Source organism: Colletotrichum graminicola, assembly GCF_000149035.1.
Source record: "Colletotrichum graminicola M1.001 genomic scaffold supercont1.11, whole genome shotgun sequence".
Taxonomy (NCBI): Eukaryota; Fungi; Ascomycota; class Sordariomycetes; order Glomerellales; family Glomerellaceae; genus Colletotrichum; species Colletotrichum graminicola.
The window spans coordinates 928,489-952,003 of NW_007361015.1; the positions used below are offsets into that span (position 1 = coordinate 928,489).

At 47.4% G+C, this 23,515-nt stretch overlaps 9 protein-coding genes across 9 annotated transcripts; 5 read left to right on the top strand and 4 right to left on the bottom strand.

Annotated features, from left to right (window-relative positions):
* Positions 1 to 454: 454 nt before the first annotated feature.
* Positions 455 to 1,493, top strand: GLRG_03796 (2,3-diketo-5-methylthio-1-phosphopentane phosphatase; the record flags this gene model as incomplete). Its single annotated transcript, XM_008094481.1, has 3 exons — positions 455 to 500; positions 644 to 684; positions 855 to 1,493. 3 exons carry the CDS (start codon positions 455 to 457, stop codon positions 1,491 to 1,493), a joined length of 726 nt encoding a protein of 241 aa, XP_008092672.1.
* A 979-nt stretch (positions 1,494 to 2,472) lies between these two features.
* Positions 2,473 to 3,369, bottom strand: GLRG_03797 (nucleolus protein; the record flags this gene model as incomplete). The annotated part of the gene is made up of 1 exon (XM_008094482.1): positions 2,473 to 3,369. The coding sequence occupies one exon, from the start codon at positions 3,367 to 3,369 to the stop codon at positions 2,473 to 2,475; it is 897 nt and encodes a 298-aa protein (XP_008092673.1).
* A 475-nt stretch (positions 3,370 to 3,844) lies between these two features.
* GLRG_03798 (ribosomal protein L23) lies at positions 3,845 to 4,686 on the top strand (the record flags this gene model as incomplete). The annotated part of the gene is made up of 3 exons (XM_008094483.1): positions 3,845 to 3,869; positions 4,097 to 4,164; positions 4,306 to 4,686. The coding sequence occupies 3 exons, from the start codon at positions 3,845 to 3,847 to the stop codon at positions 4,684 to 4,686; spliced, it is 474 nt and encodes a 157-aa protein (XP_008092674.1).
* Positions 4,687 to 5,184: 498 nt separating this feature from the next.
* On the bottom strand, positions 5,185 to 5,619 carry GLRG_03799 (Tim10/DDP family zinc finger; the record flags this gene model as incomplete). Its single annotated transcript, XM_008094484.1, has 2 exons — positions 5,185 to 5,351; positions 5,502 to 5,619. 2 exons carry the CDS (start codon positions 5,617 to 5,619, stop codon positions 5,185 to 5,187), a joined length of 285 nt encoding a protein of 94 aa, XP_008092675.1.
* Positions 5,620 to 6,288: 669 nt separating this feature from the next.
* GLRG_03800 (CorA-like Mg2+ transporter) lies at positions 6,289 to 8,226 on the bottom strand (the record flags this gene model as incomplete). Its single annotated transcript, XM_008094485.1, has 2 exons — positions 6,289 to 6,868; positions 6,926 to 8,226. The coding sequence occupies 2 exons, from the start codon at positions 8,224 to 8,226 to the stop codon at positions 6,289 to 6,291; spliced, it is 1,881 nt and encodes a 626-aa protein (XP_008092676.1).
* Positions 8,227 to 9,738: 1,512 nt separating this feature from the next.
* On the top strand, positions 9,739 to 10,200 carry GLRG_03801 (microsomal signal peptidase 12 kDa subunit; the record flags this gene model as incomplete). The annotated part of the gene is made up of 3 exons (XM_008094486.1): positions 9,739 to 9,789; positions 9,859 to 9,918; positions 9,988 to 10,200. The coding sequence occupies 3 exons, from the start codon at positions 9,739 to 9,741 to the stop codon at positions 10,198 to 10,200; spliced, it is 324 nt and encodes a 107-aa protein (XP_008092677.1).
* A 227-nt stretch (positions 10,201 to 10,427) lies between these two features.
* On the bottom strand, positions 10,428 to 10,954 carry GLRG_03802 (RING-box protein 1; the record flags this gene model as incomplete). The annotated part of the gene is made up of 4 exons (XM_008094487.1): positions 10,428 to 10,526; positions 10,581 to 10,651; positions 10,720 to 10,798; positions 10,847 to 10,954. 4 exons carry the CDS (start codon positions 10,952 to 10,954, stop codon positions 10,428 to 10,430), a joined length of 357 nt encoding a protein of 118 aa, XP_008092678.1.
* A 1,983-nt stretch (positions 10,955 to 12,937) lies between these two features.
* Positions 12,938 to 14,089, top strand: GLRG_03803 (uncharacterized protein; the record flags this gene model as incomplete). The annotated part of the gene is made up of 1 exon (XM_008094488.1): positions 12,938 to 14,089. One exon carries the CDS (start codon positions 12,938 to 12,940, stop codon positions 14,087 to 14,089), a length of 1,152 nt encoding a protein of 383 aa, XP_008092679.1.
* A 2,368-nt stretch (positions 14,090 to 16,457) lies between these two features.
* Positions 16,458 to 19,108, top strand: GLRG_03804 (ubiquitin interaction domain-containing protein; the record flags this gene model as incomplete). The annotated part of the gene is made up of 10 exons (XM_008094489.1): positions 16,458 to 17,063; positions 17,153 to 17,259; positions 17,312 to 17,384; positions 17,443 to 17,627; positions 17,694 to 17,746; positions 17,813 to 17,886; positions 17,976 to 18,036; positions 18,116 to 18,294; positions 18,395 to 18,579; positions 18,745 to 19,108. 10 exons carry the CDS (start codon positions 16,458 to 16,460, stop codon positions 19,106 to 19,108), a joined length of 1,887 nt encoding a protein of 628 aa, XP_008092680.1.
* Positions 19,109 to 23,515: the final 4,407 nt, after the last annotated feature.

The window sequence follows — 23,515 nt, forward strand, 5'->3', positions numbered from 1 at the left end:
CACACACACACCACACAGTCACCCAAACTCTCACCTGCACTTGACCACCTGCCAAAACTGCAACCGCCCTTTTCCTGTCCGGGCCTATTCGAATTCCGGCCTGGCTTGACCGCCTTATTCCAATTTCCCGTGCATTCAACCTGTCATGCATGAACTGGCGCCAGCGAACCTGTTCCAACCAGCTGCAGGAAGCTTGAATAACGGCAACGAAACAGAAAGTCGCTGAAGGATTCACCCCCAAATCTCTCTCCTAATTATCCGATCTCGCGTCGCGTCTCAGTCTCACCGTCTCGCCGAGAATTTTGGATGGGGGGGTTTTTTTTAAAATAAAAAAAATTCAAGTTTTTTTTTGTTTTTGTTTTTTCAGATCCCCACACCTCCCTTGCCTTAGTCACTGCCGCAGCTGCCAACGACGCACCAAGCCAAGTTTTCCCCTGTAGACAATTCATACACAATGGCACCCAACCTAGGCGCTATCAAGGTCGTATTGCTTGACATCGGTGAGCTTCTTGTCTCGTCTCACCTCACCTCGCCTCACCGCATTATGTACCTCTATAGTCATTGGTGACAATGTCTTCGGGTCATTGTGGGTGCAAGCTCGATAAGACAACACCTGCTGATTTGTGACTTCGATGCACTGCAGAGGGCACTGTGTGTCCCATATCTTTTGTCAAAGATGTTCTAGTATGTTGTCCCGCTCGTGCTTTCCCTTCTTCCCTCTCCGGTCTTTCGGGTATCCGGCGGTCCCCCGATGTTTTGCTGCTTTCCCAGATGGCACGGAGGTGGCTTGTTCATTCCGAGCCGAGTAACTACACACGGCTGAAGAGTCATCCCGTACTAAAACCTCCGCGCAGTACCCTTACGCCGTCGATGCTCTTCCAGCTACCCTAGACAAACAATGGGACAGCCCCGACTTTGCTGTTTACCGGAATGCATTCCCAGAGGATTGCGTGTCTGACCGATCCGCCTTTGAAGCGCACTTCCGCGACCTTGTCAGCCGAGACGTCAAGGCCTCGTACCTCAAGGCCCTCCAGGGATACCTCTGGAAGGAAGGTTACAGGTCGGGCGATATCAAGGCGCCACTCTTTCCGGACGTTGCTGAGCGTCTCTTGTCCTGGAAGGACGCCGGCTTGCGCCTCGTCATCTACTCATCTGGCTCGGTTCCCGCCCAGAAGCTCTTCTTTGGCTACACTGACGCCCAGCCATCGGACCTGACGCCCCTCATCTCTGGCTGGTTCGATACCGTCAATGCCGGCCTCAAGACCCAGCCTAGTAGCTACGCCTCTATCCTTTCCAACTTTGAGGACATCAAGCCTGAGGAATGGCTGTTTCTCAGTGACAACCCCAACGAAGTCACCGCTGCCATTGCGGCTGGAATGCAGAGCATACCTGTAGTTCGCCCCGGCAACGCACCCCTTCCGGCGGACATGAGCCCAACATTAGAACCCATTAGAGACTTTGGCGAATTGGAGGGTCTTGGGCTAAGCTATTGAGGAAGCGACTAGTGATTGTAGTGTTCCCAGCCAGGAACGTTTCTGCTAGAAGTTGTAGCACTTTCGGGACAACCGGCAGGGATTGCCTCGAATACAGTCTGCATCCGGTGAACACCACGTTTAGCTTTCCCGTCTCCGTCAATCACATATCCACGCGCCTTTTGTTCATTCGCTGTCCCTCTCCAGATACAAAAGCGACTGTTCTAGATGCTCCTCGCTCATGCCCGGGCCCTAGACGGGCAACATTGTGTATGAATGTAGCCGCGCCGATAGAATCCCGGCCGAGACACGACGATCCTGAGCTCGAATTGGGGCGAGCTAAAGCTGAATTGTGGGAGCTGGGGGATTCTTTGAAATGAGGAAGGCTATTCAGCTGCGGTTGATGGCGTTATCTTGTCCTCACAATCGCGAGCTAAGTCGCTCTATCCGACGCCCCATCTAGAGACTTTTGTTCGTGGTGCTTCCGCCGCACAGGCTAGACCAGGCAGATGGCCGATTGGTCCAAGTCTGTCAGAAACAATACCGACCGTCCGTCCGGCGATACGAAGCCGGTAGAGGCAAGGACCTATTAACCAGATGCATTTGCCGATAAGCAACTGTATATTGCTTGACTTCTTGGCGAAGAATGTCCCGCAATGTAGGTCATCGTTGACTTGCTGAAACGTAATCCTCTCAAGGCGTCCATTCGGAGACGTCAACGCAAGTGATCGCCTGCCGATCGCTGCAGAAGCAAACGCTTGGAACTCGCATCACCTTTGATGCCCAGCGTGTGATCATCGAGCAATGCCCGAAAAAGGCAGCTGGGTATGGCGATTGGAGCCCGCCTTTGTTTGGAGGGGTAGAATACTTGTACTGTGTCAGATGGAATACATAGTCGCCCGTATATGGTCGGAAGATAGGTGGCCACCGCGGCAACCGTTTAGTAGACTTCCAAACACTGTGACCGTGACTTTTGAGATCGGGGCGTGCGAAGGCAGGGTTATGAGTTATTGAGAGTGATTGTGAAATTGTTTCGATTCACCCCCGGGTTGAGCTCTTTCTTGGCAACTATTGGCAACGGCGAACAAGGAGCGGCTTCTCTACGCCAAAAAGAATAGGCTAGTTTGTTCGTGACCTTGCCCTGGAGCTGGACGTAACCCAAGAGATTCATCAGCTCAACCAGCCTATCATGGGAGAAGTAGCGTGAATTGGCGATGCAGCTTCGGGGCAGGACGACAAATAATGAGGGGAAGAGGGTGCAGGAAGTCTCTGATGGAGCGTCTTCTGGCTGGCGGAGAAAGGAGAGCGTGCGGAGAAGCATCTGACCGCGCTGGGAGTGGTCCGGGACGTAGTTGAGCACCAAACTGAGTGAGATGATGTCAAACCGCTCCGAATCATCCTTGGGAAGAGGTCGTTCCATGAAGTCCTGCTGCAGAATTCCCGCTTGTTGGCTGTTGAGGTCGATAAGCTCCATCTCGAAAAGACCGCTCTTGGAGCAGGCGTTCTGGGTGCTGAGGGCGCCCACCTCGAGCATTCGCAACCGGCGATAGACGCCGCCCTTATCCTTCCCGCTGGATATGGTTACCGAGGGCTGTAGATTGGCTGATCGCAACCAGTCGAGAAGGATTCTGGAGCTGTCCCCACCCCGATCTACCCTCTGCCCTTGAAGACTGGCTCGTTGGTACTCCTCGAGGCCACCCAGGGCAGATATGTCTGCGGCTATTGCTGCCGCTTCCTTCTCGTCACCGCGTGCAAGAGCCTGTTGACGTTTCTTCTGTAAAGTGTGATGAGAGTTGATGAGAGCCCTGGTTTCTTTGCGAGATATTGACTTTGCCTTTTTGAGGGTAGGGGGGCGGCCACTCGAGAGAAGCCTGCTGGCGGGCTTGTTCCTGCCCATATTTTGTGAGTCTTGGCTGTAAACGTGGCAGGTTCTCGGAAGAAAGTTGGTTTTGATAAGCAGAATGAACCAATTTGGCAAGGCCTCCGCTTGATGTTCAGCTGCGGCTCTGTATCAACTATGCATCATCAAGGTAGTCACCATGAATACGCAGCTAGCAATTAATTTTTATGATACCTATCAACGGATGTAAGTCTTGGAATGCGATTGGTGAGAGATCGGTTGAACGGCAAAACATTGATCCGTCCCGCGCCGAGCGCCCCTTCCTCACTCGACAAGGGAAACAAACATCAAGGAGGCACGGACCAGATGAGCGAAAAAAAAAAAAACCACCGCTGCCCTAAGCCCACAGAACCGAACTGGCTGTGAGAAAAAGAATTTGGGAATCTCTTCTTTTCCCTTCCCTTTAGACCTTGACAACCGCGACAGCCAGCTAACCCGCCCAGCCAGCCAACATCCCCTCCCAGCATACACAATGGCCCCCAAGGACTCCAAGAAAGGTACTTGATCACCACAATCTCCCGCCAGGATATCGCCAGATTCCGGTGCACCATCAAACACAAAAATACATTATGAGGTCAACTCGATAAAAATCTCCTGTTTCGTCGACCGCAACGGGGGGACTCGCCGCCAACGAGGCCTTTCCCGAAGCATCATGCTGCAGCAGATTTTGCGAGTTCTTTTGAAACACAAAGAGCGATTGCTGATGCGACTATCTCTACTTTAGGCGGTGCCTCCAAGGCGCCTAAGGGCACCAAGCAGGCCAACAACGCTGCCAAGGCTGCCCTCAAGGGTGTAAGTTAACACTGAAGAACTCTGATGTGTCGTCTTCCTACCAGTCCGACGAGCGAGTCTTGGGATTTCGGACTGGAAGGAACGGTGCCTTGTTAGGAAAGAGAATTTTGCGACATATACTAAGATATCTTCATCACATAGGCCCACGGTCACTACAAGAACAAGGTCCGCTACACCACCTCGTTCCACCGCCCCAAGACCCTCGTTGTCTCGCGCGCGCCCAAGTACCCTCGCAAGTCGGTTCCCCACGAGCCCCGCCTCGACGAGCACAAGGTCATTGTCCACCCCCTCAACACCGAGTCCGCCATGAAGAAGATCGAGGAGAACAACACCCTCGTCTTTATCGTCGACGTCAAGTCCAACAAGGCGCAAATCAAGCAGGCCCTCAAGAAGCTCTACGACATCGACACCGTGAAGATCAACACCCTGATCCGCCCCGACGGTTCCAAGAAGGCTTACGCCCGCCTCACCCCTGACGTCGATGCTCTTGACATCGCCGCCACCAAGCTTGCTCTCGTTTAAGCGTTTAGTCTAGCGGGATGATGGGAATTTGGGAAGGAGAATGAGTAAAAACAAAAGCAATTCGGGTTCATTGACCGCACAAAGGCATTGGCATGGGCGTCTTACGGTTGTTGATTAGAATCCCCAGGAGTGGCATCTCCATTGGGCACCAATCGATTCCCCCGGTACTCAGGCTGGGATACCATAACCGTGTTCTGTCTCGATAAATGCATGACTTCGGCGGAATTTACAATGCTTTCAATGATGAATACCTAGCGTTGACCAGTGTTCGTGCGACTAGGACATAGATTGAACCCGATTAGGTATGGCCGTTGGTTGTCATTGCAAGTCTGGCCAGTGATGTTGTAATGCACCACTCTATTCTTTACATCATAGTTGTACATGTGCTTTACACAAGACGTTCGTACACGAACTACTTTCTTATCGTGGCTCGTTATCCCGTCTACTAGCCTCCCCTAGAGTTTGTTCCATATTATTACCGGTTTAAGAAAAAAATTTCTAACCAGAGCGCATGTTGTTGAGGTGCTTCATTGTCAGAAAGTTGACATCAAGGAATCTGTCAACACAGTTGGCCAGGCATCCCTCTTCGCCCTTGTCCAGTTTGGAGTTCCGGATCGAGCCTGTGACGCACTTCTTCCAGCAGATCTCGGTAAGCGCATGGGTTTCTATCATGTTGGCATCTCTTGTCAGTGGCGGTTCTCTCCAGCAATCCATAACTTCACGCAGCTGCTGCACCTTCTCCAGTCGTGTTTCGCAGACCCGGCTCCCGCCTGTTCTGCCTCTCTGAAGAATGATATAGAGGAAATTGTACTAACGTGACTGAATCTGGGATCTCTGTTGCTCGTTGGCGAGGAACTGGCGGAGTTCAAGCTTATCTTTGTCGTTGAGCTTTTCGAGGTCCGAGTTTTCGAGGGCCGATCTTGAGGAGTCCATGGCTCTGGCTATGGAATATTCTTTCTTTGGTGGAACCCAATTGAATGTGCTTTTGCTGAGGCTCCGTGGAATGCCCTTGTTGGCGTTTTTTTAATGGCACAGCAACTATTTGTTAGGAAGGCGCGCTGTTGTTTGCGACATGTAAGGGATATCGCCGGAAGGCTTTGGGTAATGTAGTTGACCTCTGCTATCCAGCTTTTTCAAGGTCTCCACTCTTGCTTAACGACCTACCATTGGCCGAGCACCGTGCACGGCACTTCGAGCCTCAATATTCGACCATCCTCGTCAATGATATGAATAGCGAGCTGCTTTCGTGCAAGATGATTGACGAACAATACACATGTATTCCGACAATAAAAAAGGCTGAGTGACAGGCCTGCGGTATCATATAATCCTATAGCCATGGTTCATGAAACTGTATGCACCAATTTTGCTGCGTTGCACTGCACCGGCCATCCCCCAAAGAATTCGTATCATTTGGCTGTTGCGGTTGATCAATCCAAAGTCTGAGCCCAAGAAAGCACTGATGTTATTACTATCTAGATTATCATTATCAACATGCGCTTGTTGTCTGGTTGCACATGCCGCAACTGCCCAGGACATACTTGTTACACATAACAAGGCAGCTGTAAGATTCCGATCCTTCACCGACACTCCAAGATATAACGCCTAGATATACTTGTATTTGCGGGCCAATGAGAGGCTCACGATACTGAAGACGATCAAAACTCCGAGGATGGTGAAGAAAGGAGCGAGAGACGACGAATTCTGAAACGGAACAGCAACGTTCATACCAAACAAACCGCAGACCAGGTTGAGTGGCACAAGAATTGACGCAAGGAAGGTAATCTTGCTGAGCACCAAGTTGGTATGCGTGCCTTGCGAGATGCTGTTGATGGAAAGCTGGGCAAGGTAATTGCTGTGGGAGCGGGAGAGGATTTTCTCGAAATGGCCGAGGTTGGTAACCATGGTGACAACGTGGTCCTGGATATCACCAAGGTAGAGACCAATGTCCATTCGAGGCGTAACCTTGTAGTTCTCGTTGCAGCGTTTAGTGAATCCTCGGAGAACGTCAGCCTTGCCTCCCAAAAGACGCATCAGAGCCATCGTGTTCTTGCGCACGCGGCCAATGGACCGTAGGAACTGGTTGGAATCATCCTCGCGCGCCACAAATACACCATCCTCGATGGCATCCGCCTCCAGCTCTATGTCCCGGATGACTGGGGCAAAGCAATCCACAATATCGTCACTATGAAGAAATAGGGTTAGCAAACAAGTTTACGCTTTTTGTAGCTTGTCAACTTACATGAGGGCATAGCAGATCCAGTCGCTGCTAAGTGCAACATAGTCTTTGAGCAAAGCAATACGCTTCCGCACGTGAGACGCGTGGGCATTGGGTTCGAAACTGAAGCTCAAAGTACCCTCGCGGAAAACTACGACGTAGAGGTTATAGGGTTCGTACTCTAAGCCATCGTCTTCTTGAACGGCATGGAAGGACCGGAAGCTTGCAAAGTAGTACGACGGAAACAGCTCGATCTTCTCTCGTGCTTCCTGGGTTGTGATATCCTCAATGGTCAAGGGATGAATGCCGAACGCCTTGCAGATGGCTGTGACCTCCTCCTTCGTAGGGCTGTTAACGTTCAGCCACCAAACTCCATCAGATTCGTCGGCAGGTAACGCAAAAAGACCTCGAAGGTCCTCGCCAGGAAGGACCAGGTCGCCAAGTTCCGCTGCGTGAATCGTTGACTCCCAAGCCGAAGAGAAGAAGCTAAAACGGTTGGGGTCCAGGGGCTGCTGGGTAGGTGCAGGCTTCGGCTTAGCGTCTTCCACGGGGGCCTCCTTCTCCTTCTCTGATGCGTCTTGTCCCACCGAGGAATCGGAGGGCATGTTGAGGATATCACCGTCAACAGTGCTGAGTTGCAGCTGAGGCGGTCCGCCGTCGGACATTTGTTGTTGCCTAAGGTCAGGGAAGGACCGTACAGAGTGACGGCGACTAGCGGTCCGCGAAGCTCGATCGGATTGAATGAAGTTCTCGAGGTAGTCGAAGTCAATGTACAGTTGATCCTTGCGTCGAGGATCCTGAAGTGGGAAGCAGACGTCCTCCGCCGCGGACTGGTTGGTAGCCAGGCTAGCGCCATCGTCTGCCGTGTAAGGGCGGCTACGAAGGCTACGCCGACTGCTGATGGAGACGGTTCGGTGAAGATCCTCCTCACTGGCATTTCTCTCCGCCTTGGACTCGGATATGGACATACCACGCTCGCGGCGGCGTGCTTCGGCGAAGGCCTTCACTGAATTGGGCGGGGAGACTGATCTTTGGTCGGTTATAGTCTCGACGGTCGGGCGGCGCACACGGCGTGCGTTAGGGGAGACATCGCCTCCTTCATCGTCCACTATCGCCTCCTCAAAGTCGCGGACACGAATGCTCGGTGACTGCTCACCAGAGACCGACTCCGGTCCCAGCAGTCGCGCTCCGTAAAGCGTGTCGAAAGTGCCTCTTCGGGGCCGCTCCGGATGGGGGCAAGCCGCAATTTGGTGACGGTGGTCGTCTAGCTCGGGGATTGGCGTCTTGAAGACGCCTTCCGAAGTGTTCTCCTCGTGATCAGACATATTGGCAATTGCTGGCGGAACACTATTGTTGATGTTCCTTAATTCCACAACCGATGATGAGACCGATGTGCTCTGTCCGATAAGACCGTTTTGACGGGAAAGAGAGGTGACGGAGTATAGGGCTCAACTCGTTTCTCTTCAAAAGCCTCCACAACTCTTGACTCAGGCTGCGATACCCATAACTGATGCGGGTTCAGTATAGACCGTAGTCAAATCGCACTCCGCGCGGCCGCGGCGCGGTGTGCGTTGAATGATGAAGAGCTTCCAGGGTGGCTTAAGTTGTGCCTGTTCCTAGGAGAGGCGTGTGTGCTAAGAAGCCTGCGATGACGCGCGACGATGCTGCCGATTTGTTTCCAATGGTCCTTTGTTCGACAACGAGAAGCCCGATTACGGAGGTTTCTTGTGCACTCCGCTGTAGACCCAGAAACCAGGACCTCGGAGTGAACAGGTGGGGTAGGTAGCGTCAGTTGCGAGTGAAGCCAACTTGGTGGTGTTGTGAGTTGAGTGGTATATAAGCTGGGTCTTTCGACCTGGAAGACCTGACTGAAAGCCGGATGCAAATAGGCGGTCTCAACAGCAGTTCGGGATGCGTGGTAGGCGAATCGGTTCGATGGTACAGAGACTGAGGAGTCAACAGGCAATATTGCTCGCGGGGAGGATTGTTGTTGAGAAAGGCTGGCTGGCAATCGGGACAAACTGTTGTTGTCGTGGACTTTGACCTTCAAGGAGAACTCGTCGTAGTCCGGAACCAGATTGCGTTGTTTCTTGGTGTAGGTACTGGAATCAAGAACCAAGCAGAATCAGACTAATCTGATGAGGATGAGGCCGTCCTTCCTGGTGCAACGCAATGAGCAGAAGTCGGCTTTGTAGAATAAACAGTTGGGACGGTTTTGTCCTGAGCGTATTGAGTTTTTTTTGAGTTTTTTTGTGGTAAAAGAAAAGCGATGAGGGACGGGGAAACAGGCGATAGAATGGAGGAGAGGATTTCCCGGTTCTCACTAAAAATCCCGAACCAGGGAGAAGCCGCCCGGCACAGGCCAGCCAGACTTTTTTTTTCCCGCAAGTTCACATGGTGTGCCTGCTGATTACAGACAGTATGCTCACACGGCCTTTGTCGCCTGTCTCCACAACCCACCCATTCGTTTGGGTCAGCCAGTGACAGATGATGTAGGCGCGGCCCCTGCCGAATGGGCTGGCGAATTAGGCCCAATAGATACCGTCCGTGCTTTTGAGGGCCTCTGAAATGGCATACTTGTTTCTAACACCGCTCTCGCCCCTACCTACCTAGGTGCTTAGCCAGTGACACTCGATCACCTCAGACCGACAGAGGAGTATAATTCGGACACACATCTACGGCCCGACGCTCTGCAACTGCGACCCAAGTGATCTATCTGCACGGTGTATTGGCACATCGACTGGCGGCCTCCCGATTTACCACTTGACAGACGACGCGCGAGATCGACCATTCCACTGTCCGAACCAATCTGATTACCCACCACAGTCGCAACCGCAATGGCTGATCAAATCCTCGAGCAAGTTCGCGATCTGGCGGAGGGTCAGATTGTACGTTTCAATACAATATAGCATCATTGGTGTCACCGTGAACGCGAGCTAACCAAATCCTTATCATAGGATTTTGAAGGCCAGAAACTGGCAGACCTGCTTGCGACCATCGTCCTCTCGGCATCTGGAGTAAGTACCCGAAAATCATACACATTCTCGGTTCGTACGCTTTACATACTAATCCACTGTTTCCCTCAGGTTCTCTCCTTCATCATCGGTTACTTGCTTCAAGATATCAAGCTCGCAGTCTACGTAGGGTTGGCCGGAACCGTTCTTACTTTCCTCCTCGTTGTACCCCCCTGGCCCTTCTACAAGCAACACCCAGTCAAGTGGTTGGAACCAGGCTCAAGAACTGGCACTGGATCAGTACATGGGATGCAGAACATGGCTACAATAGAGAAATCAGGATAGTGGAAGTCAAGAGATTGCCGTCGTTTCGGTAACAGTTTATGGTTCTGTATCTACTCTTGTGCCCGCGGGTCCTTGTGAGCCCAATCCCTCCCCAGTCGTTCGTGCTAGCTGCGTGCAGAACTCCCCCTTGAAGAAGTTACCGCTGTTTGTATGATAATCCTCCGCAGCCATTGTGGTATGATGTTGCGCTGCTGTAGGTTGCTGTACCGTCCGGGTTCACCACCGCTTCAGCGGCCGTATTTCTGGAACTCCCAGTCGCGGTTGTCCAGCGGACATACTTGCCGAGCTTTGAGCCAACGCGAGATGCAATGGAAATGGAATGCGTGCTACATACTTGGTCAGTAAGAATATACGACAGGGTGATTAGGGGAAGGGCTCACGTTACAGATGCCCCAAGCGACTGTACACTCTTCGCTGGTGGCGGAGGCCTGGTTTGCCTGGCACTCGATGCCTGTAAGGAGGATTAGCAAGCCGAAACAGAAAGAGGGGGGGGGTCTGCCACGTGGGTTATCAACTCACAGAGATCCATGATATGATTTCTGCAGATGGCGCAGTTGTCAACAACGATATCCCACGCCCAAAGGGCAACTGCGTTCCACTGGACCTGGTAAGCTTGTGCAAGGCATGCTAACGCCAACCTTCTCACCTTCTTGACCTCGAAGCGCTTCTTGCCTTCAGCGACCTTGGTCTCTCCATCAGCAGTTTTCTTGGCAATCGCGGTGCCGGGTGCGTCGGTCATGTCGACATCAGCCATGATGGTAGCTAGATTCGCGGCTGGGTTTGAACTAAGTTAAGGCGGTCAGCGCGGGCACTCTGTTTAGTGGCTCGGTGCCGACAGAGGGAATAGAGGCATCGACGGGTTGCAATCGATTCGGAGAGTCCGTAGTAATTTTGCCGAAGGGGGTAGGCTAACGTTTGGGCAATTCGTGATATGCGCACCTTCTGTTACGGGTGGATAGTCAGCACTGATCTGCAACGTCAGAAGGGTGGCGGGCGACGTCGTGTAGCCTTCCGGGTAGCGGGCAGGCACGCTTACAGAGAAGATGGAAGCGGCTCATGCGAGAGGAAGTAGACAAAATCAGTGAACTCCAACGCAGTACTTTTTGCGGCTCGTCGCTGTCGGTCAGTTTGACTTATTGTATGTGTTGGCGATGTCTGGGTATGGCGGCGGCGGGCAGACAGGTTAAAGAAGACAAGGCTACTGGTGACGAAGGCGGCCCGATTTCGTAAGGAAGTGCCGGCGACAGCTACGGCGGGGTGGACCTGCTGGAGGGGTTCGCGGAGAATGCTCTGCTACTGCTGCCTGATGCGCTTTCCTAGGTACCTAGCGGACGGTGCGGACGAAAGGTCACTGTAGTCGCAGTGCTGCAGAGCCTAAATCAGCTTGCTTGGAGGGTCCATGACTAGGTAGGTTGCGCCCCTCGCACACTGTATAGAGTATCATATCGGACTGGGCCAGCCCCTCAAGGAGCGGGTGCCTTCATTCAATGTCTCAAGTTGCTCACAAGACCAATCTTGGACTTCTTATTTTATTTGGTTTAATAGACAGAATATGTGCGCCTCTTAGCTTGCTAGTTTCAAATCAGTTATAATTAGCAGTGATCTGCGTGCACACTCAACTACTCTTTTTAATACAAACAATCTTTACCGAGGAGATGAATGGCCAACCACATCCAGGCATCGCGTACGTGTGAAGCCAAGTCAAGTCAGGCTTGACCTCCAAGCTTTTGAGCGTCCCGACCCAGCCGAGCAACAGGCGTCATAAGTTTTCCGGATTTCCTTGACTTCATGCGGCTTCGCCTCTCAAGGATAGTGACGCATTCACCACCCTCCTAAAGCCCAGGGCTGTGACTTGCACACCGTACGCCGGGGCCGACTTGGACGACGGAAAGCAAGGATGGTGAGGCAATGTGCGCTTGTCTGTGGCTTGGGGTAAGGCTCATGGGCTAAACAAACGCTGCGGGAAGGAAACCTAAGTGGGGGGGTGTCTTGGGCACCACGAGGCCTGATTTTAACACTGTGGGGGGGGGGGGTTCTTATCGGGGGTGCCAAGAACTTGAGGACTCTGCGATAAGTAAGATGCCATGGCGGCGTCTATCTGTCAGCCTGTCTGTATCCGTACGGTGCGCACCGTATGTACTATCCGTACCCAGCAGCTCGATCGACTGCCAGCTGCCGAACGAGGCCAACCAGCACCCGTAGCCCACACCAACACCCGGGTTACTTAAGCCCCTCTCCCCTCCTTCGCCGCACGCTATCGCACCTGGCCCCAGTCCTCTTCGCTGTCACCTCACTCGACGCTTCAGCCCATTACTGTCCGCACGGCAACATGAGCAGAGAATACTCACGCGCTTTTCCTGCATCAAACACTGGCTTCTATATCTCGCTTTCCCTTTCTTCCAATCCACCTCGTCAAACAGATCATCCCCCTGGCTCTTGAACCCAATAAAAACACGGGAAACAAGAAAGAAAAGCCCATTATCTTTGGCTAGCGCTATAGAAACAGTCACTAGACACACACTCTCTCTCTCTCACGGAGCCTTGCAGCCGAAAAACCAACAGACAGACAGTCAGACCGATACCTGCCTTATACACTTTGCCCTATCTTTATTGTCGCCACGCTATCCTTTCATCACAAGCGAACATATCCGGGGCAGTTTCTTCGCCAACCCGGACTCTGGTTCCTACTACCCGAACCCACCGCAACCCATTGTATTGCGCAATACTTTTACTCAGAATGCAAGAGACAACAAACCAAGCAAAGCCGACGCCCACTCGTCGCCGACAGGGTCGGGGTGGTGGCGGCAAGGCTGCCGGCCAGAAGATGTACGCTTCCGAGAACGACGTGGCCGACGTCTCAAACCTCGCCTACGAGCATCACGGCAATCCCCATACCCCTCAGAAGTCATACTCTGGCTCCCCTGAGCCGCAGTCTGGTACCGGTAACCAGACTGGCTCCAAGCAGCGTTCACGTAATAAGCCCCGAGCCAAGAATCCCAATACGGTAGCCTCGCCCGACGTCACTCGCCATAACCGTCGCTCGACCCCGCAGAACATTCCCGTCAACACTAAGCCAACTGCTGCTGCTGCTGCTGCCGCTGCTGCCTTTGCCGGCGCTACTTTCCATGCCTCGCCTGCTCCGTCGGCTCTGCCTATGCCCAGCTTCTACTCAAAGTCGATCCCTGAATCTCCGGGCCCGAAGCGAGACGCTCAACAACAGCCATCCCCTCCGCCAGCCCACCACGAGCGCCCTACACCGCAGCACCCCGCTACTGTACCCAGGGCCCAGGAGTCGCCTCTCGACGCCATTTTCAGAGCTGATAGAGCTGAAAGGGAGAAGGCGCGGCGTTCCAGTTCTCTCCAGTCGTCAATGCAACCTGTCGGTTCCGAATCCCCCGCCGCTCCCTCGCCAAAGGATGGTTACAACAGTCCATTTGTTGCTAAGCCCTACAACACTCATCCTGGGCATCGCATGTCCCTTCAGCGTTCGTCCAGTGGTATCTCCGTGGCAGAGCTCGACGGACATTCTGGCAAGCCTCTTGGCCCTGCCTTCTCCACGCCGTATCAGGAACGCATTCGAGCTGCTCGCGGCGCCCCTAACCAGTCACCAAACGGCGCGAGAACTTCGCAGCCCCCGCCGATTGAGGACCGTTCTGAGGCTCTGAAAAAGTATCTGTTCGGAGCTAAAGGCTCAGCTTCCTCTGCTCAGCCGTCAGCTTCTGGTCCTCCAGCTCAGTATGTTCATAACGGTTTTATGGGAAGCACTCCCGAATCCCAAAGCGGTCACTCTGCCGACCTACGCGCAATGGAGGACAATTTGCGACGTATTCTTAAACTCGAATCTCCATTGGCAACTGCCAAGTCCGGAGATCGCCCTCTATACTCATAGGCAGTCGTTGTGGGCGGACTACTAACAAGCCAGTTGCATTACACTCATCAAACCGGGCGTCACACGGTGCCTTAGCATTCTTGGCCTTTTTTTTTTTTGAGGACGTCAAGGCTACTTGAGACCAACTGGCATGGAACAGGAGTCTATGCGGTTACTATCTGATGATTATTCTTTTTGTCTTGTTGGGTGTCTTGGGGTTGCGGGCAGCGGCAGGCTGGCGGTTGCTTTACATGCTGACCTGAAATTCAACTTGATACCCGAAAGCGACATTGATGTTTTTCTTCAGTTAGGACAATTCCAAATTCCTTTTCCATGTAGCCTGGGTATATTGTATTTGTTGCCATGCTGATTGCTGTACTTGTAAAGACTTTCATGACGGTTGGGGTTTTCTCTTCGTTCCTCTTTTTCAGCATAGATCTTGTCGTCGGGACAAGAGCGGGCACTTGAGGAAGCCCTCCATATTAAACTTGCGATACTGCGTCTCCAAATGGCGGGCAGCGGCGACAGTAGTCTTTCAAGACCATGCTGTAGGGTCGCGGAACGGGCCTTTAGTCTGAACCAGCGAACCCGATGTGCTGCTTTCATGCAGGAACAATACGCTCGGCATCGTGCAGAGGTGGTGCTACTGTCCACGACCCAGTCAGCGCCGCTTGATCCGTTCCAGATTTTGATCCTCATTGTTCTCGTCAGAGGTTCAGAGGTCTCTATACCGCAAGCAAGAAGGTCTGTATTTTCTTGATTTGTCGTTGCTCAAGACCTCAAGAAGCTGATGCCGTTGATTGCTGCTGTTCAAGGACATTTTGGGGAAGAGACGGGTGTCCTGCCCGTATGTCTTGCCGTGGTGTGTATGGGCTTGGAGCCTCCATATGTGCATCTTTGAAGATACAATGTGCTTGTTTTGCGGTTAGCTTCAAGGTCCAGCGCGGGTTTCTTTTTCCGAGAGTTGTCTCGTGGTGCCATTCGAGGTATTCTCTGTCATTGTACCCACCCTAGGACGTTGCAGATGACTTTTCTGGTTTAAGACCGATTAGTATGCCTTTTCTTTTGGGGGGGGGCGCTACAAACCATTCCCTACCGAAGTTGTCGACATTATCAAAGGTTATCATGGTAAGTATGGTAAGAAGCTGCCAAGGTCGCAATGTCTGGGCTTCATGAGTAAGTCTTGGAACAACCGTTCGACGATGGGGCGAACTATACTAGCGGTCTGTTTGGTCTCTGCTGTAGATCACAACCTAGCGGGCGGGCAGACTGTATTATCACCTATTGTCTTTCGGAATAAAACAAACCATGTCTCGGTCTCGATATCAATAGGAACGAGGCACAGATCTGGCATGGTCCGTTTAATGATTTACCGATAATTTGACCTCTTGGGTGATGTCCCGCGGGTATTATCCGGTAAGCATACCTGGAAACTAGTTTGCCGAGAGCCTTCTACATGCTTGTCAAAAGATACTTAGGGCTACAGCTTCTCGGGCTTGAACAAAATCTCTACGGAATTGGCGGTATTTTGACGGCAAGCTACCATGTGTCTTACACAACAGCTCCAGGCCTTGGGCATAGAAGCAATCTCATTCTGGAGCCACGCTGTACAACGCTGTTGGTCTGTATGACTACAGAAACTTTTGCAGACGTAATCTGTTCAGGGTTTTCCTCCCGCTAGGTTTCTTGTCTCCTGATTAGGAGCAATCGTCTAGGGGGTCTCCTTTTGGCAACATAGTCTGTTTATTGAGTTGTGATACAGGTCCCTCGGAAATCCCGAATCCGTACACAGCTCAGACCAACGATTGGTTCGATGGGCCTCGACAGCTGAAAAATGTAGTTGTCCTTTATGAAGCTGTGCACTTGTTGTTACATGATTATTTCAGAACCTTACTGTTGCCAATAGCTATACATAGTTCAAAGGGTTGTGTTAATTCTTGTGCGAATACCACGTTTTGAGAAGCGAGACGCGCCATGACTTAACAGAAAAATAAGCCGTCTTAATTGATTTTAGGGAGAATATAAGCTCCATTTGAAGGTCATCATTTCAGAATAGCCAGTCAATGTAGGGAGAAGCTATTCGTTAACAGGTTGATATTCAACTACATGTACTTACCCGATTGTAAACACCCGCACCGGCAAGGATGTGCGTATATCGGGGAGACATGCAACGCGAAAGCACATGACTTCGTGACAGGCAGGTCCACCCGAAGTGCCTCGTTACACGTCGCCTGCATGTGGACGTCACACAATGCTCAACATCCACCATCACGTCTGATTGCCATATAAAAGACGACTAGCCGAGTGATTGCCAATTGTGGGTTTGATCAAACTACCATCCAAGCAGAGGAAGTTGTCACTGTAACGAACTCGCCTCCGGCACACGATAATGAGCATGGCTTCAAACCGCGAGCGAGCGCGTTCTTCATCGCCAGGTCCCGATGATGATCCCGATCTTGCCTTGGCCATTGCGCTTTCCTTGCAGGAACAAGAAAACCCAAAGATCGGGGGTATGACAACGACCTCCTCTACCGAAAGACCTTCAGAACAGACCCCAAAGTCAGCCCCCGCTACCAACTTCGGATCCTTGGTGCTCGATAGAAAGAGGATGGAGGAAGAGCGGCTTGCAAGACTCAAGAAACGTTCAGCAACTCAAGCTCAGCTTGATGATCAGCATCAAAGACCAAAGACACAGCGAGCTGAAGCACCCAAAGGGCACCGGCCCTCCAGCGCCACCTTCGGTTCATTAGAAGCAGCAACTGCAGCAAGAGACGTGCCTCAACTACCGTTCCCAAAAGGCGCGTTCAAGCGGACTTGGGCTCTTGGATATCCTAGGACCGGTGAGGACATCAAGATCGAGGAGATCCTTCAAAAGGACAAGCTACAGCTGGCCGTACTCTCATCTTTCCAGTGGGACGAGGAGTGGCTACTTTCCAAGGTCGACGTCAGACAAACTAGGCTGCTGCTCGTTGCTTATGCAAACAACGAGGCTGAGGTATGTCTTCCGATACAAAAAAAGCTACAATCGGTCTTGTATTGGCTTAAGTTGGAAGCCATGACTGATGTTACAATTCACTACTCCAGAAAGCTGCCATCCGCGCAAACGCCCCGACTGGCCTTGTCCGATTTTGCTTTCCGCCAATGTACGGCGGATACATGCACTCGAAGCTGCAGATTCTGAAGTATGAAGGGTACGTTGGTCTCCATTATTTAAGCTACCGGCAGCTGTTGATTGATTTACAGTTATCTCCGCATTGTGATTCCTTCCGGTAATCTGGTTCCATATGATTGGGGCGAGACCGGAGTCTTAGAAAACGTTTGCCCCCTCCCCCAATAGCTGGCAGATCCTCGGCCATTCCGCTGATCCATAGCAGATGGTTTTCCTGATCGATCTGCCCAAGCTCGAAAGCACGCAGCAGGCTGCGCCCCCGGCCGAGACGCTGTTTGGAACTGAGCTCCGGCGATTCTTACGAGCTCTTGGACTGGACGAAAAGCTGGTCAAAAGTCTCGACAGCTACGACTTTACCGAGACAAGCCGCTACGGTTTCGTTCATTCTATGTGAGTCAGCGCCAGTACAATCCTAGTTGAGATGACACCATGACTGATGGTGACATCGATATTCAGTGCAGGCAGCCATGCCAATGACTCTTGGCAACACACAGGCCAGTCAACCCGCGGTTGGCCGGAATGCGAGGCCTACGGCGGCCGTGGCGTGTCGAAGCATTACTGACTGTTGACCTTAGGCTACTGTGGGCTAGGGAGTACTGTCCGAAGCTTGGGTCTAGCAACTGAGGATGCCGTGGATATTGACTACGTGGTACGCAAGCGGTATCTTGGCTAAGAAGACTGTCAAGGTCTTGGCGGCCCGCGTGACCTGGGGCATTGCTAATCAATTTGTCATCTTAGGCATCATCACTGGGGTCGTTGAACGATGCCTCTTTAAAAGCGATTTACTATGCCTGCCAAGGTATGTCTGGTTCTTAGCAAGCCTGCTGTGATTTGACAAGATAGAAAATCTCATGCTAACGTGCCGCGACCTCTTGTAGGGGATTCGGGTATGAAGGAATACGATGCCAGGAAACCCAAACCGGCCAGAAGCAAGGCCGCAAAAGCAGGCCTGGACGGTTCTAGACCGGTCTTCAATGAGCCGCTCCAATTGCAACGCCATTTCCGTATCTACTTCCCGACCGAACATACCGTTTCCAGCAGCCGGGGCGGTAGATCTGTAAGTTGTGTGCCGCCCGGGATCGCCGCGGTACCGGTCGATCCTGCTGACCAAATTCCCTTGCCTTTTCCCTGTATGCTCATCTTACATGATGCCCTAGTCTGCCGGCACCATCTGCTTCCAAGAGAAGTGGTGGAAATCGTCCACTTTCCCACGAGAATTACTCCGAGATTGCCAGAGTGTCCGAAGCGGCTTGCTTCTACACACCAAAGCCATCTTTGTCCAGGCGCGCGACGGCGCAGCCTGGGCATATATGGGTAGTGCAAATCTATCCGAGAGCGCATGGTAAGTCATACGGGACACCCCGGGGTTGGCAACAGTCCCTAACGCTGCATTCGGCGACGAGGCGAAGGGCAAGGAGGGGGTTCTTAGGAGGAGATTGAAGAGACGGAGAGCAACAAAATGAAACAGCATGGATCTAGCATAAGGCTGACTCAAATTGGATTTTAGGGGCCGGCTAGTGAAGGAACGGGATTCGGGAGCGCCCAAGCTCACCTGTCGTAACTGGGAGTGCGGCGTCTTAGTCGCTGTGGATGGTAACCTGCCGGGCTCTGCGGACACTGGGACACGGCCGGGAGTCGACCAAGATGCACAGGGGCAGGCGCCGATGTCGAAAGGTGAAGGGGGTCCAGCTGTGACAGTGACGGACAGCGAGGAGAAACAGCGACATCAACAACTTGGCCAGGACGAACCGCGGTGCCTTGAGGGGGTGTTTGGAACAACGATGCCCATCCCGATGAAGGTACCGGCAGGGCGCTACACGTCAGATGAATCGGCAGCCAGCCGGCCATGGTTCTTCATGAAGGCCGACTGAGAAGCAGGGGTGGGGGTGCGACTCAACTGAGACACCCCTTCGAGAGAGGTGATGACCGATGGCAGCAGCCGTGACGTTGCAGTAGTAAACAAGAAGAAGCATGGTGAGCGAGCGAAGAGCTCGGCGTCGTGTATTGCAGGTGTACCTACCTACACGAGAACGCACGGACATGGATCTTCACGGCTGGTATGGCGTCGTCTCAACCTGGAGCAAGCCCCGGGTCGGCCGGGCTGATTAGCCCTCCGATGGCGGCACTAATGTTGCCGTGCCTGGGCATGCATGTCGCTGTGGGTTTCGTCTGAGCACCCCCCATCACCTTGTCTACTGTCTAAGGTAGTGACCAGTCTGCTCTCTGGTACTGCGGTATGTTAGTGTGCGGAATCAAGGCCATCATTACAATGAGCAGACTGCGGTTTGCATGTTGGACCGATTTGAACAAGGGATCCAGGTGGGCGGGCGTTGGAACGCATGCTGATGAATTACGGCATGTATTGGCGACCGTTGGCGGGTTGCAAGCCGCCTGGGAAAAAACGAGACATTGGTACCTAGACAGACTGATGGGTGTGTGTTTGCCGAATACAACAGTAATGTCCCACAAGACGGAGTGATCAGACAAGCTCACAGTGTCCCCCCCCCAGTAACCTCAGAGTACCATGCACAATGGCCCGTGCAAAGGTCCGCACATAATAGATACGGCTAGATAAGGATTTAGCTAATAGGCTTATATAGATTTATATTTCTAAAAAAAAAAAAAAATTCTAGAGCATATATAGTAGAAACGTTTCTAGACTAATTAGAAAATAATCTAGAAATATATAGGTAGGGTAGATATTATATAGAAATATTTCTAGACTAATTACTTATTAGCTAAATATTTTTTTATATACTAGTAAGGTACTTATACTACTAGATAATAGTAGTAATATAATTTAAATAAGAGATTTATAGTAAAAACGCTAAAAACGTTTTTAGAATATCTCTTAATTAACTTAAACTAAACTAAAAAAGATTTATAATAATTTAGTAGTATTAGAAACGTTTTAGGAATATTCTTAAAACGTTTTTACTAATACTACTAGTATAATAGTAAGTTTACTAAGGCTAAATATAAGAAATATAATATATATAAAAGATATTAGACTATTCCTAATGCTATAAATCCTAGAGGATAAGTTCTAAAGTTTAATTAAAAGTTAAGATATTATTTAGAATAATATTACGTTTTTTATTTATCTAAGCTTATAACTATAAATAGATCTTATTTAAGAAACTTATTATTATTAGGTAAAGTATAATTTTCTATTTAAAAGTATATAAAAAAAACTAAGAAAAATTAATAGATAATATAACTATAAGATATTAAGCCTATTCTTATATTAAATATAAGTCTAGTAAATAATAGATTTTAAGTAAATAAAAATATTCTTACTATTAATTATATTTACTTTCTTATAGTAATCCCTAAAATACTAAATATATTAAAAGATAGTATAGTATTTATTATCCTAATAAAATTACTATTACTAAAAGAAATTAAGGCACTATAGTTAATTATATAGTATACTATTCCTAAAGTAAATAATTTACTAATACTATTATAGATATAGTATAATATAAAGGTAATAAGGTTAGAATTCCTAACTATAAGTATAGCTCTTAGAGATATACTTATTACTTATTACTTTTATAACTACACTAGTAGTAAAGTATACCTATATACTTTAGTATAAGACTTCTATTACTTTAGTGTTATATTAGACTTAGCTATATAAATAGAAGCCTTATAAACTAAAGTAGAAGAATTTATAATAAAGAAAAAGATCTTAGCGTAAGTAGGAAGGTTTTAAGAACGTTTCTAATTAAGTTTTAATAAAAGCTAAGAAATAAGTAGTATAATATATATAATATATACTAGATTTTAAGAAGGTTATATATATAAAGCTTAGGTTAAAAGCTATAAGCCTGTCTTAATTAAATTAAACTATAGGGTAAGAATTATTTCTTAGATTAAGAAATAAACTAATATAGCTTAGTATATTATTAGTATCTAATAATAGATTATTTACTATATAAACTTATATATATATAAAGACTATACTAACTATTTCTAGCTTATTATCCTTACTAAATAGAGAAGCTATATAGACTATATCTATATAGGACTTTAAGGCACTAATTATAAGCTAGTAGATAAAGGAGGGTAAAAGTGCTTTATCTTTATAAGTAATAGGTAAAAAAGGTAGGTATATAATATAGTACTTTTTATTTTTATTATAAAAGAATCTACTAATATTAAATAATAGATTAGATATACTATAGAGAACCTCTAGAGCTTTAATAAATAGAGTATAAGGTTAAGATAAAGTTTTTTCTTCTAAAAGATATTAAAATAACGCTATTTATCTTATTTACCTCCTATAGCTAGTACTCTTACTCCCCCTATTAGCCTTAAAGACACTACTATCTATTCTAAATAGAATTATAAAAGTAATTTACTATATTAATAAACTAAGAATAAGCCTAAGTAAGGATTTATAATAAATATTATAGTACTTTTATTAATATATTTCTAGATATATTTCTACGCTCTCTTAAACTTAAGAAGCTTATTTCTTAATATAGGGGAAACTTAATTATAGATATACACTAAAGTCTTATAAACACTAACTACCTTTAGTATATTATTTAAAAGTAAAAAATCCTTTTATTTCCCTAAGGAATATAAGTAATTACCCTTATATTATAGTAGACTAAAGAATAAAACTAGTAGACTTATATAAGAGTATCTTTAAATTTTAATATCTAATATATACTAATATAAGTTTATTAAAAGTATATATAATAGTCCTATTAATTATATAGTAACTATATAGTTATTTACTTCTTTAAAGAGTAAATAAAGTAATAAATATTTACTAATATAAAGATATTTATAGTTAATACTAACTATAAATACATAAGGGGTATATACTATTATAAAATTATTTAAGTGTAGTATAGTTATATATTAAAAAAAGGTAAGGATATAAAGATAATTTAATTAAGAAATATTCCTAACACCTTTTAGTACTCCTACTTACTTAATACTTTACTAATTTAGAAATAGTAGATATATATTACTATATATTTTATGTAGTTTTTAATATACTTAAGTAAAAATATATAGTTAAGGTTAAGTAGAAGTATATTTATAGTAGGGGACTTCTTAAGGTAACACTAGACTAAGGCCTTAGTGTAATCTAGGGCTTTAGATAATACTTATAAGGTAAGTTCTACCTATAAGAAACCTAAGAAATATAAGTCTAAAACACTATCTAACTTTACTATATTTATTTTTAATATAGTGTAAAGACTTTTCTAGGTAAAATTTATTTATAAGGAGAGGATTTTACTTATAATCTTCTAATATTACTATTATACTATTAGTTACCTAGAGATTATAATAAGCTTTATAATTTAATTATATATAAGGTGTTTTAGAAACCTTTATAGATTATTTCTTATTACTTACTATATATATAGCTAGATAGCTATAATATAGTAACTAAGTAAAATATAAAAAAGGTTTTATTATTATAATAGGATTTTATTAAGTAATCTTAAATATTTCTACTAAGGACTAGAATTTAATACCTAACTATATAAATACTATTAAAATCCTTTATATAATTTTATACCTTTAGAGTAGACGTTTTCTCTTAATTATTAAAGTAATAGAGGAGTAAGTGCTATAATTTAATTATTATAGGGCTTAGGTTTAGTAGTCTTACCTTTTATAAATACTATAATATAGACTAGAATTTAGTTTTATAAGATTTTATAATATATAAGCTTTAGATCCTAACTATATATAAGGACACTAGAATTTTAGGCTGTATTAATATAATAATATAATAGTAAAGTAAGCTTTATTTAATATCTTTTTATTTTCTACTAATTAAAATTATAAAGTAGAAGTAAGCTATATAAAAGAGGGGGTATTAAAGTAATTAAATAAAACACTTTTTTAGTTAGCCTAAGGCCTATAAATCTTTAATTAGTAGTTTACTTAGTAGCCCTCTAGGTAACTTTAAGGACTTTAACTTCTATAATACTAAAGATAATAAGTAATATAGTAAAAAAAATTCTATATTATCTTTAGGTGTTTTATAATAGTAATTAAGAAGGAGAAGTAAATAAAGCTCTTAAAATTAGTATTTAAATATAAGTTAAAGCTCCTTTTATCTTTAGATAAGTCTCTAATAATAAGTAACTAAAATATAAGTATAAGTTAACTAAAGTGTATTACACTTTAAGGAGTAGTAGCTTTAGAATAAGGAGTAATAGCTTTAGAATAAAGAACGTTAAAAAGAAATTAAGAGGAAGAAGAAAAAGGATAAAATTACACTATAGAGAGAGAAAATATAG